General features: G+C 36.9%; 1 protein-coding gene across 2 annotated transcripts in view; it reads right to left on the bottom strand.

Moving 5' to 3' along the window:
• The window catches only part of LOC105256162 (protein madd-4), a 190475-nt gene that overhangs the window by 5626 nt on the left and 167800 nt on the right, over positions 1 to 17049 (bottom strand). For both annotated transcript variants that reach the window (XM_011265865.3, XM_011265867.3), the window contains exons 6-13: positions 16837 to 16978; positions 16297 to 16429; positions 13179 to 13281; positions 11861 to 11959; positions 4164 to 4305; positions 3398 to 3491; positions 1057 to 1451; positions 212 to 341 (exon numbers count right to left, since the gene is read on the bottom strand). In XM_011265865.3, coding sequence (XP_011264167.1) covers positions 212 to 341; positions 1057 to 1451; positions 3398 to 3491; positions 4164 to 4305; positions 11861 to 11959; positions 13179 to 13281; positions 16297 to 16429; positions 16837 to 16978 — 1238 coding nt within the window. The remainder of the gene's footprint in view (positions 1 to 211; positions 342 to 1056; positions 1452 to 3397; positions 3492 to 4163; positions 4306 to 11860; positions 11960 to 13178; positions 13282 to 16296; positions 16430 to 16836; positions 16979 to 17049) is intronic.

Raw genomic sequence — 17049 nt, 5'->3', positions numbered from 1 at the left:
TACGTTCCTTTCGTTAAGAAAATTAAATATTTAATGAAAAAAGAAACTGTTTGTTACAAGCAAGAACGAAAGTTGATACGATAATCTAAGTTATCATGTTATCATAGCAGGATATCTCGAATTAAACAAGTATTATGTAACGCGAAGCACATCCTAACATTTAGGCATTAAATCGATATCTGCCAATCAATATTGGTTCCAATTACTTTACCTGGGTGGACACGGGTGATCATTACAAACTCGTATCCTTGCCTCCGGTTTCGTTTCTGCGGTGCATAGAAGCGGCATCACGGTTTTCCCTGTATCGTCACGCACGCAGTTTATAATAAGATCCTGAACACCTATAAAAGAGATGCATGTATATATAATCCGTAAACGCATAGAATCCGCCGTAAACTACAGATAATCCGCCCGGGCCGTACATTCGCCCCTTTGTATCGCGTTAGTCGACATAGACTAATCTTAATACGATTATACTTGAGCGCTGTTAATTGCACAATGACATCGATTTTGCCAGGCTATGTCGGTGAATTAAATTCGTTTCGCTAATCCTATTCAATGAACGATTCATGGCCAGCTTTACACAAACTGTGTAGTGCATTTCGATTATAAATATTGTATAAAAAAATAACAGAATATCGAAAGAACAAAAATATGATTAAATTTTACTAATTAAAAGAGATTAAGATGTATCTTATTTAATAAAAGTATGAAAATATACATGTTGAAGTCTAGTAAAAATATTTAAAAGCTACAAAACTTTAGAAAGAATCTTTATAAATATAAAATTGAATTTCACTTATTCAACCAGAATAAAAAAATTAAAAAAAAAATTAATAGTCCCTCTCTCTTTCTAAATTTTGTTCTCGTTTCATAATATAAGATCAACATATTTAAAGCAAGTTTCAAGAGAGTGAAAGCTACCTATCATTTAAAATCCATATGAGACGGATCGAATTTCAGTTCCGGACCACCCGGATAGTGATCTTTTATCCGTTCGATATATCATGGGTTATCACAGGCAATCTTGGTAAACAATAGTCGCGTGTTTATTACCTCCTAAGCAAGTGGCGCTGCAGGGGGTGTAACCAGATTCCTTCCACGAGTATGTAGTCTGTACATCGCTACCCGGGGCGACTTTGATACCGCTGTCGTAGCCACTTCCGACGGAACTACCCGACGATGATCTACTATACGTATCTGTCAAACTCGACTCGGCGTATCCGCTGTCGCCGATCGTGTCGATCCTGTAGGACAGACTGTTTTCCAGTAAGCTGCATGGTTCCATCGTGCACTTCTCCGTCTCGACGGGTTTCTGGCCGGAGCATTGGCTGTCGGGCAACTTGGCGATGGTTTGACTAAATTCGAGGAATATCTTGCAGAGTACCTCCCTATGCCTGATACCCTCGCCGCAGGTGACGCTGCAGGGGGACCATTCCTCGGCGACATACCTAAGGTCCAAAAATCTCACGATTGATCTCTGCCAGATTGGCATAACGTATAACATGACATAAAAAGACGCATTCGGCCGAAAACTCCGGTAACTGGGATTTTAGGTCACGGAAGGATGAAAAATGTGATGGGCGCGCAAGATTTGATAACCCACTTTCGCGAACGGGCTTAAGGGAGATTTAAAATGTATATATAAATTACTTTTTATTTGAGATATACGACTGTAGACAAATGTCTAACTTTTTTTACGAGAAGAGACAATCTTCAAATTTAATCGAGACAATAGATATTTGACATGCAGCTTACAAACATCTCACACACACATGTGCTCCGAATTAAAATATTTTATAACAATTTAACTCTGTTTTTATTTCAATGCGATAGTTGACATCATATTGGGAGTCACATAAACATTATATCATTAGATTTAATATACGTGAGTATGTTTATATTTGTAATGATATAAAGAGACGCAGTGGACATTTATTATATATATATATAACTGTAATCCTAGCAGGGATATCCAATAATACTCAGATTAAATAAAATATATTTGAATATATATTCATTCTTTTTTCATTAAGAACATTATGTTATAATGATATTATTTTAACACGATCTAAATTAATGTTGTATATATTGTATGCGAGAGAGATTTAATTAATAAAACTTTACTTCCATTACGTTATTTTTTCAATATCTTTATTTATTCAACAAATATTTCCAACGGAAATTAAATGAATATTGTTTCACACGTTTATTATATTTCTGCATTTATTTATTGTATATGTTTCTATTATATATTTCATATAATTCAATCAAAGCATTCTTATTGATTTGTGAGCGGATAATTTTTCATGTCAGTAAATAATTTGTTAGCCACAAATGCTTCCATTTTACTAATTTCAGAAAAAGGATTTCAATGTATATCGTTAACTGTATTATTTCACATCGATGTTTCCTGAGATTCGGAGCTACATTTCTCCTTTTTAATACGTCAAATTCCGTTAACTATATTTATTGACAATTATTTAAAATCAATTTCACTTGTTAAAGTAAAGCGAAACAAAAATTCTTTAGAAAACAATAAATTTTAAGTAATTAAATAATTTAAATGATTATAATTTTATTTAGGAAGGATTAGATATGCGCGATTACGCTAAAATTTTATCTTCACTTATACTCGTACAAAATATTAGATTTGTGACAGATGAAATCATTTTGATAACGGAAGGGTTAAATGACGCGTTATAGGTGCTAGAGCTACGAGGAAATTGTCAGATAATACCACACGGAGAGAAAGTTATAAACGCTGACTGAAGAGAATCTAGGTCCAACATCTTATGGAATTTCGCTACGGTGATAATAGTTGTTCTAAAGCTGCTGCCATTGTTCTCGAATTGCAATCGATGTTACATATTCCGCGAGGATTATAGTGAAACGGAAAGTTAGAATCGAAAATCTGATGAATTAATTGTTTGGAGACTTCGCGGAGATTATCTCTAAATTGAATCCATAAATAAATTCACCAAAATAGTTATTTATGTTTTTCGAATTTTATCGTGAAAAGAATAAAAATATATATTATTCATATCTTTCGAGATAAATTCAAAACATGCTCTTCAATTTCAAGTTTTTAAATAAATCTATTTATATTTTACGTATCGTATAAATTTAATAAATTTAAGACAAAAATTTAATGTGTTAATTTGGTTATAATTATACGTATATAGTTTTTTCGATTCGTTTTGCTCACAATTTTTTATTTCCGTTTGTTAGATTGACTTGTAATTAAATTATCTATACACGGCAATTGTTTAAAATGGAATGAAACTTAATAAGATTTAATGTCGATATATATTGCAAAGTACTCGACAGTTAGAAATATTGATGTATAAATATATATAGTATACATGTAGTGTATATATTCGAGAGGACTACTTACGTTGATTCGGAAGGTATCGGCTGGTCCATCAACTTCTCTGACATCGGGGATAACGGATACGGTTGCACCAGGGGCTGCGTCATACCGTCTCCATCTAAATAACATTTCGTATGCCGTCTCATTTTCTATGCATATTCCCTTTGCACACGATAACCACGTCTCCCGATATTTTTCTGGCTCGTCTGGGACTTTATTTCTAAAGTTTGTTCCGCACGATAAAGCCCGTCAAATCCTCAGTAGCAGTTTATAAATTGTCAAAACTTTGTTATTACTCGAGCAATAAACAACATGCTGTATTCGACCGACAACAATATTGTAAAACTTAATATGATTCGAAAAATACTTGTCGCTAATAAAAATATTTCTTTTTGCTTATCGCAATTTTTGAATCTGAAAATTAATACCGTATTTCGGAACAAATCGATTTGCAGGCCCTGAACGTGATGATTTTAAAGAAATTTTTACCCTAAATGTAAAAGTGCGTTTCGAAAGAAATATATATCCTTTTCAAATCACACGTGATAAATAATTTGTCTAAAAATATTGGCAATTTCTTGAGAAATTTATTGTGAAGATGAAATCCCTCTGACAGAGGTCGGGGCTTGAGAAATTGAAATTTCATTAGTTTTCATATAGATCCATCTCTAATTCTCGCGTAATTAGCTTATGGAATATCGTATATGAATTTTCAGATATTGTCGCTTATGGCACGTTAAATTGCCGTTCGCGATCCAATATGAGTTTAACTCAGACATAACGTAATTACACGTGGGACAAGCGACGCTCGTCTTGCATTCCTGTTCAGTATGAGGACGTTCCGCGGGGTCGCAGTCCCTGGAGATGGCACCAACACCGTCTCTGCATTCGATCGTCCTCGTCCGTATTCCGGTGCCACAGGTCACGGAGCACTGCATAAATAAAAAGTTAAAATGCACACTTCGCGTGGCATTGTAATGAGACGCAATATAGCCAATATAAGAAGCGCGCAATAATATAGACAATTTAAAAAAATTGTAGCGAAATTCATATCTCGGAGGTATTAAGAATTTAGGAACGTGAAACAATTACGTTTATTTAAATTTGTAAAAATAATTAATTTTACAATATATATTGCATAATTAAAAATTCTCTTATAATAGACAATAAACATCATAAACACGCGGGACATATATTGACATATTGTCAATATTTTTCCTTTACTATAATATATGTTTAGTGAAAAAAATACAAGGTATAAAAAATAATCTTATATCACTTGTAATTTATTTCCTATAATTTAATAGGAAATGTTTGTTTGACAGGGGATAATTCGATATACAAAATTCCAGATATCACCCTTCTTCGAAAGTAGGGAAAGATGCAATCGGAACTCCTTGTACCGCATTAATGGCTGGGCAACTTTGCACGGCAACACCACATTCCATGGCAGACTAATATCGAAGCACAGTTTAATTTAAAATTCCGGATTACTATTTTCCGTTCTCATTTCGTCGAAGCCGAAAAGTCTCGTTCGGGGCACGTTGCACTTTTAAAGTTTCTCGCTCGCAATGAAATCTGCAAAGAGAGGAAAAAGAGAGAGAGAGAGAGATGAGAGGAAAGTGCCAAGGCGAAGACGGACCTGGCAAAAGGAAAGGCGACGGAAAAGAGATAATGGAGGAAGGAAAGAGAGAAGGAAATTCGAAAATGTGGAAGACAATAAAGAAAGTGCTCGGATGTAGAAGTTATCGTTTCGAGACGTCGAAAGTGGAAAAGTGACACACGAAAGGAAAAGCGGAAACCTACTCAACTTAGCCTTCTCCAACACCACCGTCTTCTCATTCCGCTCTTTATCTCGGTCCTTCACTCTCCTCCATCCTTCATCTTTCTCCGTCTGTCTTTGCTTTTCATGGTCGAGCTATATAACTCGGAAAGAGTCTCGATAGCGAGGGGGAGTGCTTTAAGGAGCCCTGTGCTTTCAGTTCAATATTTGCATGGCTCCCGGGCGTTCACAAAAGAGAGAAATCTATCAATTCCTGTCTTCTCTCAGGGGCGCTTCCCTGCGCTCCACGAGGATGAAATCATTACCGTGCTACGCTGACGGGCACCGAGGCCTTTATGTATCGCTACCAGAAAGAGCACCATTCGGGATGCTGCCGGTTCTCGAAAGCGAACGGGGACGGGCCATTGTGTATCGATCAGAAATGAAGTGCCGTAAATCATGGGGGCACCGCACACTTTCGCCTGCACATGACTGGGAAGATTTATCCCCTTTACCTGTGTATTCCACGTAATACATTCATTGGTATGTGTACGAATGAGCGTAATGGGATAGCGATTTGTTTGTTGGCGCGAGATAAATAACGTTCTTTGAAAAATAGAGATGATACGTTTTTATTTGCTACACAGTCGTCTGCAATATATACTTTGCTACACTATATATATATCCCCTTTAAAAGGAGATTTGACTTGCAATGAAATTTTATTCTCTTGAGAATAAATAGAATCACGATTTATGTACATTAAAGATACATAAATATTGAGTAGCATAAATAGAGATTTTATTATTAATATATTTAATTTTTTTACATAAAGTAATTTATAATGAGAACTGATCCAACTGATTTGACATAATAAGATTTCATTATTTTAATTTTAATTTTTTAAATTTAAATTTTATATTTGATTACCTTATCGTCTAATTTTATTGCCTTTATTGTATCTCGAGTTGTTTGATATTCATTCTATGCAAACAGATTGAGAAAAACGGAAAACAAACTTGGAGGTCTCATGTATAAAGCAAACTAGTAATACATGGTCAGCAAAATATTGCATCTTACACGTGGCGGTTATCGCAATAAATACACATTCAGTGCAACGGATCGCATTTAGCGACCTCATGAATAAAGCATGACGTCTACATTCCGCAGGGAAGTTGCAGAGATTTTTCCTTTCACGTATCTACCGAGGAACTTTAGTTCGCTCAAGAGACGGGAGACGTTCACGAAAACTCGTACAAACGCCATTCTTTACTGTTATCTTCCCGGACGTTCATCGTCATGTCCTTATTTATGCAACGAGGTTGCATTCTCGAGGATCATGAGAAGCTATTTTACCCACAGCGGGAATTCTCAATGTGTAACCGGACAAAGAATTTGCGATTCACAGACATTTTTTTTAACGCAATTGACTCTCAAACAAATCTGTCTCCAAGAATATCTTTCCCGAAAGCGCGCGTCTTTTCTAACATTTAACACCCACATCTCTCTGAATCTTTTATGCGCGTTTTATGATCGTATAAATCTTGCAAGTTGCAAATTGGCAATTTAATCTGGAAAAAATATTTAAGAAAAGCCTTCGATTCTCGAATTCTTTCGTACAAAGCTCCGTGATTCAAAGGACCGAGATGTGCGCTCAGTCGTCCAGAGAGAGTTGGAGGAATTCCAAGTAGATAAGTACCGCGCGTTGTCGGTCATGTAAAGTCGCGCGACACTTTTATTGCGGAATAAATTTGAATAACATCCCTAAAGAAAGTGAAAAACGTTCAATGGCGGTTCAAAGTGCGCGTTCACCTCAGAAGTTTGCCGAACGTTTAAAGCGCCCGCCATCCATCATAAAGTTACCCAAACAACGTGTATAATTCGCATGTGTGACATCAGGAGTCCCGAATAGCGTGTGCAACTATTAATAGACCGTCGTTCTAATCTCGAGATTCTCTTTCAATTCGCGAATGCCGCGAATCGTTGTTCGTTATTTCACATCGAACAAACTTGGAGGCAATCAGGACGATTCGTGAGGCACTAGGGTCGCGATGAGTCTCGCATAATGAAAATTCTGGAAGGCTTCCAGGTAATGTATCGATTTTCGTGTGCAAGCATTCGCTGGACCGGGGAGAGAGAGAGAGAGAGAGACAGAGGGAAAGCAGGTCGTCGAGCATTGTGTGCCAGAAAGGATGCCGGAAAACTGACATAAGCGACTCGTTCGAGTATTATGCAATATGTACCGTGCCTGTTTGAACTGCACGTATTCGCACGCGACGAAACATCGGTAGATGCGCATTCCGGTTACCGCCGCATAAATTTATCCGAGCTCCCTATGTTTTATGCAGACGTTTTATGATAACTCTGGCGCATCTGCTCTCCACATCTTCCTCTTATGTGTGTGTTTTTTTTAAATATATTTTATAACATATCTGCCCGAAGTTTGTACAATGATGTAAAACATTATTTTTTCGACAGAGTTGATTAATTCTCAGGTTAAAATAATGAAAATATAGGAGACTGTAATCGATCGAATCGAGAATATGGAATAGATTATTTTAATTGCTAAATTAAGGTAATTGAATGGATTGTTTCTTCCTCTTCGCTTATTTATAAGGCTTCTCGCGTTGGAAATAGAATAGAGAATATTCGATTTTTTTAGATGGGAAAATTAAACAATATTTTTGTCTTTTCTAAATTTTCAGTGTTTTAATTCAGTTCAATTTTTATTTCAGCGTCAATTTTTACTTTACGAACGGAAAATTATCTGGCGAGGCAGAAATTGCTATTCCATCATTAACCGCGATGCAAGACGCGCGTGGTTAAATCTCGAGTACGCTACAAAATCACACAAAGTTCTGGAATGCCTCCAGGAACTATCTCGATTTTCGGCGAGCCGTGGAAGCAAGAAACTAACGATTGTGCTGAACGATCGTGCCAGGAGGGGCGTCGAGACGCCCTCGGGGGCGCCGCCGAGTCGACTTGCATCGAAAATGCAGCGGCCTCGATATCTGAATCGCCTTCGTTACGGAATCGTGGCGATCTGCAACGTTAGCAGGGACGCTTTTTCGGGGTCGGAGATCGGAATTATTCTCGACGGCGATGACCTTTCGCGATATATCGAGCTTGTCGATCGCGAGCGTGCATGGGAAACTCGACTCGAGTCTTTTTCTTGATAAAATATCTACGTACATACGTCATACTTATCTCCTTTCCCACATTTTCTTCCGTTTCTTCTCCTCGAGACTCCACGAAAAACACTGGCAAATATATATGCGACTTCTTATTATCCTCCCCCTGAGAAATGTAATCTTATTTTTTCCGCAATAATTTAATGAGCAACGAAGCAAACGAAGAACAAAGTAGAAAAGAAGATTTATCGGTTTTTTTCCTCGATTTTCTGTAAGATGCAATGTTGAAGTACGAAACAAGAAATTGTTCCATTATAAATGCATCACGAATTTTTCTTACATTCGCCTTTTGCCGTTATTCTTAAAAGAAAGTGACACTTCATTTCTTTGCAAACAACGGGGAGAATAATTTATCGATTTGATGTTGCAGTTTCCAGGAATAATAGCAGATTGTTCACGCACCTTCATTCGCGAATTGCTCGTGTATCTAGGATGGTCATATATACGTGATCTTCTATCTATACCCTCTTATACTACTCCGTCTATCACAGCGTCTCAATTTCTCCCTCGAATCGGTAAGAGCTCTTCGCGCCAGTATCATACATCTTTCTCCTTTTCTCTCTTCTTCCTTTCGGCTTTGCCATGGAAAGAAGGCCAGCGTGGTTGTCTCTCACCAGGATTTGATGGAACGGAGTGCGAAACGGAAAAGGAATGTGCGGAAAGCGCAGAAAGGCGGTTATTTGGCGACTAAATTGTCCTGTTTGATGTTAGTGGCTGATGTCGCCCAAAGCGTCCTCAAAGAGCTCCACGAGGAAAGAGTATGGCTAAAAAGTACTGGTAAACTTGGAAGACATTTCGCGTGCAAAGAGACGTCAAGCTTCGTTCTCGTCGCGCCCACCTACTCATGCGATTTAAACGTAATTCGTACACGAGTCGATGGTGAGGAGGCGAGGTAGTTTGCAGTCTGCGGCCATTTTTACGCCAGATCTTCACGTGACAGTAAGAACGCGTCCTCTTTCATGCCGTGGACGAGGATTCACCGTCGTCGTTCGCGAACGATGCTCTGTTCGCGCGATTCCTCGGTTTCGAAGAAATCCGATTTAGTCGTCGGTGTCGCGAATGAGAGTGCTGTTTTATCCACGTTCGTCTGCTATTCGATACAATCGTTTGTGTTAAAGAAAAATAAGGATACTTTTTTCCCTGTTTCCTGTAGAAAAATGCGAGAATCACGATACTTTTTTTGGAAACATCTTGGAAAGGATAGATATTAGAACCATTTTTGTGAGTCAATTCTTCCAAGTATTCGCGCAAAAATATTAATTTATATTACAGATATTTTATCTGTGCTTTATAAAGACATTAAAGGAAAAGAATTTCACATCAAGTTGTAGAACCGTATCTTTAATTAGTCTGAAATAATTTCTGCTTCAGAAAGATCAAATGCAAGCTAAAAATGTTATATTTAATATAATTTAACATCTACTTGCCTGGAAATATCACTTTTCTCTCAGTAAAAATATAAAGATGTAATATAAATGTATATATGTAAAAACTATACAACTCCATTTCAATTTATTTACATGATGTGAAAATTTTCGCATTGCGAGTGAAAATTCAGTGCGCATCGACAAGGGATTAAAATATATTTTAACAAAGATATTTCCGACGCATAAAAAGCGATAGAAACAAATAAATTACCTAAATTAAGAATAAGAAATAATTGTTGTGCTATGCAAATAAATTTTCAAATCAAAACTTAGAGGACAAATTAGACGAATTGCAAATTAATCCGTAATTTAAACTTGAATAACGTACTCGAATCTGCGATTTCATTTATATAGATCTAACTTAATTCTATGTTCTATAATTTTCTCCCGATTAAAAATCAGATTATTGATAGTTATTAGATATTATTGATTTTGGTAATAATTGACAAGAATAATTATTATCAGATTATTGATTTTTGATGATTAACAAAGTTAATTATAAAAAAATTATATTGCTATAATTTTTACCTACTTACTAAAAAAGACAATATACATTAGAAGAATGCAAATATACAGAATTAGTAGCGAGAATGTTTCGATCTTCTGTTCGTCGACTTTCTACGTTCTCTTTAGAAACGCCCCGAAGTCGTTATACAGAATAAAAACGTACGGGTAGTCAAGCTTTTTCTCGATAGCTAATGAACCGAAGAAAAACGGAGCTTACTAGGTGAAATTTATTCTGCTTGAGATACAAAAACAGATCGCTCTCGTCGTTAACCGATCTAACGCGAATTCATTTCCGTAAAAATCAAAAGTAACGTATAACATATCGAATCTAATATTCCGCTATTAGTTTAATTGTAAAAATTTCGTCACTGTTCAATCTTTAGGGAATGTCTCCCTATTGATAGGATGTAATTTTACTCATCTTTACTCGCGATCCGTTCATGCACAATTATGGTGATTGTGCTCGCGGAGCTTTTGGAGAAAATCGCATTGTCACGGAGAAACGTGGACGTATCGCGATTGCAGAGGAAAGGAAGATTACATTTTCATACGGTTCCTGAATTGCGCCGACGTATCCGTCGCCAAAAGCGCGCTGTGCAAATCGCGCGCAGCCCGTTAATTTGGCTTTGCCTTTAAACGCCACGTACACTGTGACTTGTCGAAAAGGATGGAACGGATGGAAACAGAGTTTTATAATTAAAGGCTTCTCCTTGCTGTACGCGCGCGTTTGTGTCCGAGCATGTAATAGTGTAATAGCGCGCTGCGATTCGGATTTACAGATAAATTAACGCAAGCTTTGAGATGCGCGTTGGGATTATTCGAGGAGTCTTCAATTAAGTCTGCTAATTGTACGATCTTCAGATTCTAAGTGATAATGCTCGAGCTAACTAAAATAAAACTGCTATTAGTGATTTTCTCATTATTAATTTGTTAGATCTTCCTTAGATCTTCTCTATTAGATCTTGCTACTTCCTTTTTTAGAGATTTAAAAAAAAAATAATGGAAATTAACATGTATTAATAGAAACAATTATTAATTCTGTGTATTTATTAGATATTGAAATGTTTTGATTTTTTTATTGTAAAAAATGTTAGAAATTGAAGCCGTACTTAATCGTTAGAAATTAATGTTCATTAGAAATTGATTTCTATCTTGTATTTTAATGTTCATTAGAAATTGATTTCTATCTTGTATTTTAATCTTGTATTTTAATAAATAATAATTAATGTAATATCGATGAATGCTAATGCTAAAGGAATGTTTTACGAAGTATAGGTTACTCGAATCGGTCATTTCACATACGTAACAATCCCTAACATTTATATAGAGAGTAAAGAGAGCGTGCAAATCGTGCACAGCCATTAACCCTGTTTCCCTCTGGCCAGTACGTTCTGCCAGTAAAACTCGCAATTGAGATAGCGAGCTCTGCTTTGTTCCTACGAGTGTGTATTTGCGACTGGACCCGATGCATGCATCCAAATCCGCGATTGTGGCGAGCGAAAGCTTAACATTTTCGCTCTTAAAAGATAGCACATCTCCATCTACACCTCGACCGGCGCGTACAACGCGTTTTACTCGCGTAAAATCTCATGCAGCTCTCACCTCGCTCCATTTATCGGTCTCCCACATCGGGCAGGACACGGTGTTGCAGGTCTCCTGAGTGCGCGGTTCGTGCGTGCTGCTGCACTTGTGGTCGGGTAGCTGTAACGACAACGTTTTAATATTAGTTTAAGCTTAAAAGACATCATACATGCGTACAAAATATTTCCCGAAAATCTGAAATATCTTACTTCTATTTCACCGCGAATTTTAAAGGGCAAGTTTATAAAGTAGCATTCATTAAAAGAAGAAAAAAAAATTACACAAGAAAATTGAATTCGCATTTCTCTTACTAGATCTGAGGAAAATTATAAGTTTATACAAAATAAATATAGACTGTTTATTTTATATGTATGTGTTTAGTGCGAGCTGGAGTCATGGGGAGATTTTTATGGTGAATAGCACAGCTCTTGAAGTTTAAACGAACTGAACTGGGTTAGGGATCGTGAAATCTTCCAAGATCGTTGCGAGAAACGCGACAGGCTACGTATGTAAATGCGACTCTCAGACCAAGTACGAAAGTATACGACATAAAATTGCTGAGATGAGAGGAATGGTTAACGTTCCATCCGCGCGGAAACGCGGCGGAATTACGGCGTGTCTAACGTCAGTGGCGAAATGTGAAAAATGTGGCGTTTTATCGTGTGCACGCGTAACGCTGATTCGCATCGCGCGCTGGCAGATTTATTCCGGAAAGATTTATTTGTCTTTACATCCCGCGCGCGCCGAGTTCCATCGCGTTGACATTTTTCTCAGAGTAAACTTGACATTCCTCCAAGTTTTCAAACCGCACTCCACTTTTTCGAGTACGACTATATTAATTTTGCATGTGTTAGGCGAATTTAAATAACCGACCTGTGCTGTGTGATTTTTCAATTAAAATGTTTTACCTGGATTCAAGAGTTTACAAGAGAAATTATGTACTCTTCTTTTATAGTAGACCGACGATTATAAATATATGATGGATGATTAATGTGGTATCAATTAAACAAAAATATCCACTATTAAAAAATAATAACGAGATTTATTAATAACGATGCTAAATCCATCAAGATGTCGATGACATCGATGATATCTAAAGATTATTCACAGTATGAAATATTAACAAGCATATTCATATTAAAATCTGAGTTTTACTCAGACATTTAATGAAATATTAACAAGCATATTCATATTAAAATCTGAGTTTTACGTTATTAATAGATGAGAAAAATAAATAGTTTCTAGCGCTCTATCAGAATCATTATCACAAGAAAATATATTTAAGGAAAAGTTTCATTTCTTGTTACTATTGAAAAATCGCCCTATCTTTCGAATTTACCTTCGTAGTTTCGTTTCCATTCTCCTCGATGCAGAAGACGGACCTCGTCCTCGACCCACCACCGCAGCTCGCGCTGCATGCGCTCCATTCTCCGCTCAACCATCTGAAAGGAGAAGGAAAATCGCTCAAAGCAACGGTATCACAGAGATATAAGTTTGTTTCGGAGCCGCGAAATTATACAGCTACTTGTATTTATGCGTAGCGAAGCCGTAAACACCGTATGTGTCAATAAAAATTGACTAATATTCCGCTCCTGTCGATGTGACAAGCCCTTACCTTATTTAAGATAGATATAAAAAAAATGAACGTGTGTATCAACCCTCATGATATAAATTTTATGGTTTGAGAAAGGTGACATACTGCTTGAAATGTGTTAAAAATGCAACGAGTGTTTCCATATCGGTACGATTTTTTTCTCGTTTTTTTTTTACGTTGTTGGATGTTCATTTTTCAGATTCGACTTTTCACGTTACTTACGAGCTGCGGCATACGGGGCCATCGACTTCCAAAATATGAAATAGAAGTTTGTACACGTAGTTTGCCAAAAGTTTTTTTTTCGTCCATTTTCTATCATAATAAAATAAAATTTTAAAAGTTGATTATACACATTAAATAATGCAATATGTAACACAAAAGTAAATATGTAAAAAATATAATATTAAAATATCTATTTCAAGATATATATATATATATATATATATATATATATATTTCTATTTAAATGTGAAGGCAATTAAATTGAAAATTTAATCCTAATCTTTTTTATAGATAAACCTTTTAATTTGTATTTTTCTTCTTGTTTTTTTATTGGACAATATGAGACATTTTTTACTGCAAAATATTGCAAACAAATTTCATATCATCAATGGAAAGCAAAGGATTAACAAAATAAATGTAACTTTGTTTTTAATACAATCTTGATAATTATGGATATTTTAGATTGAAAGAGTGAAGCGTTTCTTTATGACATTCTTGGCTAACATCTTTAATGACCACGAGTTTCAATGTATGAGGTGTAAGACTAAAGATACCGATTTTTGCTGAGCATTTACAAGTAACATGGATAGAGAGTGCCTTCCATCGAGGTAACAGGCTTTTTTTATAAAACTGTCAAAGTCACTCTCGGCAGTTTTCATGCACGATGCCATAAAAATGTTTCGTGTACGAGCGATTGCGCTAAATGACAAAGTGAAACGGTAACTCCGTTCGTGACTGGCATTATACGCGGGATATCGATCATCGATTATCGTCGATCTTGCCGATCTCACGAGCCGCTCTGGCATTCTTTCCACGTGATTTCCAAAGTTATCTTTGATGCGATTCAATTTCCGCAACGACAAGGCCAACCTGCGTATCTATACAAGTCTGTACTCGATAAAAGCCAGATTTACATGAAGTATGTACGTTCTCAAAATTTGAGATTAATTGTTGTAATTTTTCCAATTCCTCTCACATTGTATACTTCTTTTATGAAAAAAATCGCACGAGACACCATCGCTACCCGATTCTATCAATCGATCACGCTAACGGCTTTCGGCTTTATGACGTGAACCTCGTTTACAGCGTAACACGTGCACTATTTATGACGAATTCGTGATGTGTCCCGATGTGTGTATTTTTTGAATTTTCTCGCGTATCAAACTAAAAAAATATTCTAATAAAAATAAAGCGTAACTATTTTATTTAATTTATATATATATAATATAATATAATTTATTTAGTTTATATAATGTCATTTACTATAAAATAGTGAAAAAAAATCAAGATTCACGAATATTTATTCGGTTTTTAATTACGCTAAAATAAAAATCTAATGTGTGTTCTCTTATTAATAGTTATTTCTGTGATACATTTTTCAAATGCAGACTCTCAATATTGAGAATCCTAATCAAATATGTCGATTACTTAAACATCAATCATGCGTATTTAAAGATAAATGGCAATGTATGAATCGTGACTTTCGGATCTAAAGTGCGGTTATGGCTTTTCAGAGTCTCGTTCCCTTTGGGGAAAAGATGGGTCGCTTCTTAGTCGGTCTGACCGAATTGAATTCGAACTAAACTCGAGGGCACTCCAATTAAGCTGTTGACCAATTCATTGGTATCGATCGGTGTCCCTAGTAATTTATCAGCGCAGTGACTTGTAATCACGCTATATCGTATTGCCGACACCATAAGAGTTAAGTCGATCGCGTCGCCTGTCTCCCATCGTAATCGTTGGACGATACAATTCGATTACCGTCAGCGATACCGATGTCGCAAGCGTGCTCCAAATAGAAATTTTCTTGCGTTTTACTGAATCGATTGATCGGTTGACGTGAGACAGATGGAGTGAGACATATTACAACACGAATGTCCGATCGATGAAAAACTAATACGTTTCCTTTGAACGCAATTTTCCAATGCAACTGGTGTTTCTTGCGTATAGCACGAGTTTTACTTATTAATTTTCCACGAAACACAAACTTGCATTCCGATGCCTTTTCAGAAATAGCAGTAATATTCTCTTCGTTGCCGCTCTTAATCGTTCGCGGAACAGTAATAATAAGCGTTGGCAAAGATCATCGACCGCCTCGTGAACATTGAACCATAAATTCAAGCACAAAGAACAGAATCTATATACTAGACTGCAAACTTTCCGCGGTTCTCGCTTTCAGCGAGCCCGAGTATCCAGAGAGATAGAGGGAGAGAGAACAGTTTGCGAGAGTTTTTGTCCGAGTCTCGTCGACGGCGGAGTATCTCGTCGTTTGTTGGACGATTCCCATCGCGAGAGCCGGCTTTAAATCGCAACCCTTCCACGAGAACGGAAGAGAAATATTGTTGTAGGAACAAAGATCGTTTGTACCGAGCACCAGTTCCCAATTTCCCGCTCGCTCTTCGCTTGCTTCCTCCAAGATCTCGAGATATCGCTTGTACGAAAATTAAGATTTATTCGCGTTCAAAGCGCAAAATACGGTCAAAGATATTGTAATATTAGACGAGGGGCTCGGGGATGATGGAAGGCATGTATATAATATCTGCTTTTCGATTACTGCACGCGAATGTAGTTGGACGTTCCTCGACGTGGAACGTGCATGCAGTTCTACTAAAAGTAGTTTAATCTGTCGGAAAGTACTCACTTCGTCGTGCAGGGGTGCGTGTTGCACGGCATCAGGGTCTTCTCTGGCCGGCTGTTTGCATCGCAATAGCTGTCCTCCACGACACTCTCGTCGACGCCGACCGATTTGCACACCGTCATCGCCATCTTGAAACCTATTAGTGCAAAAACGCGACCGGCAAATTAGCCCTCCAATTTGATAGCGAACGCTGTCGTGCGAGTAATGCTGCGATGCTGTGAATTTCATTTAGTGTCTTCTTACGACATCCCAATTCCTTCTAAACTGTCACGAAATGTATTTGGATCGCTAAATGTAATAATGTAACGAATTTCTAAAATATTAAAAGTAATTCTTTTCGAGCAGAGACGTTTGACGGTCATGAGTATTGCTTTTATATAGTGCAATTTAAAGAAAAATAAGTATTTGAGAGAACAAAGATAAAACCTTTAATGACTTTATGTAAATGAGTTATTGAAAGTATGAAATATTCATCGCGATAGTTTAGTTGCTATGTTTATTTCCATAGGAAAATATAGTTATATTAATTCAGTAATTACCAACCTCCACCGCAGGACTTGGAACAGGCGGATATCGATTCTAAACTCCAGGAGTATCGCGATTGGCAGCTTGATCCATTCCCTCCGCACACGCCACACGCATCTGTGTTCTTGTTACTACCAACTCTAAGGTCACAGCCAACCTTCTGCAACAGAAATCCACGCTCGATTAATGAAACACGTCTTCCACATAATAGATCTTAGTCGCGGTTGTCCC

The sequence above is a fragment of the Camponotus floridanus genome, unplaced genomic scaffold (assembly GCF_003227725.1).
Source record: "Camponotus floridanus strain SB8 unplaced genomic scaffold, Cflo_v7.5 scaffold87, whole genome shotgun sequence".
NCBI classification, from domain to species: Eukaryota; Metazoa; Arthropoda; class Insecta; order Hymenoptera; family Formicidae; genus Camponotus; species Camponotus floridanus.
The sequence above is the reverse complement of the archived record's forward strand: the minus strand, read 5'-3'. Positions and strand labels throughout refer to the sequence as shown.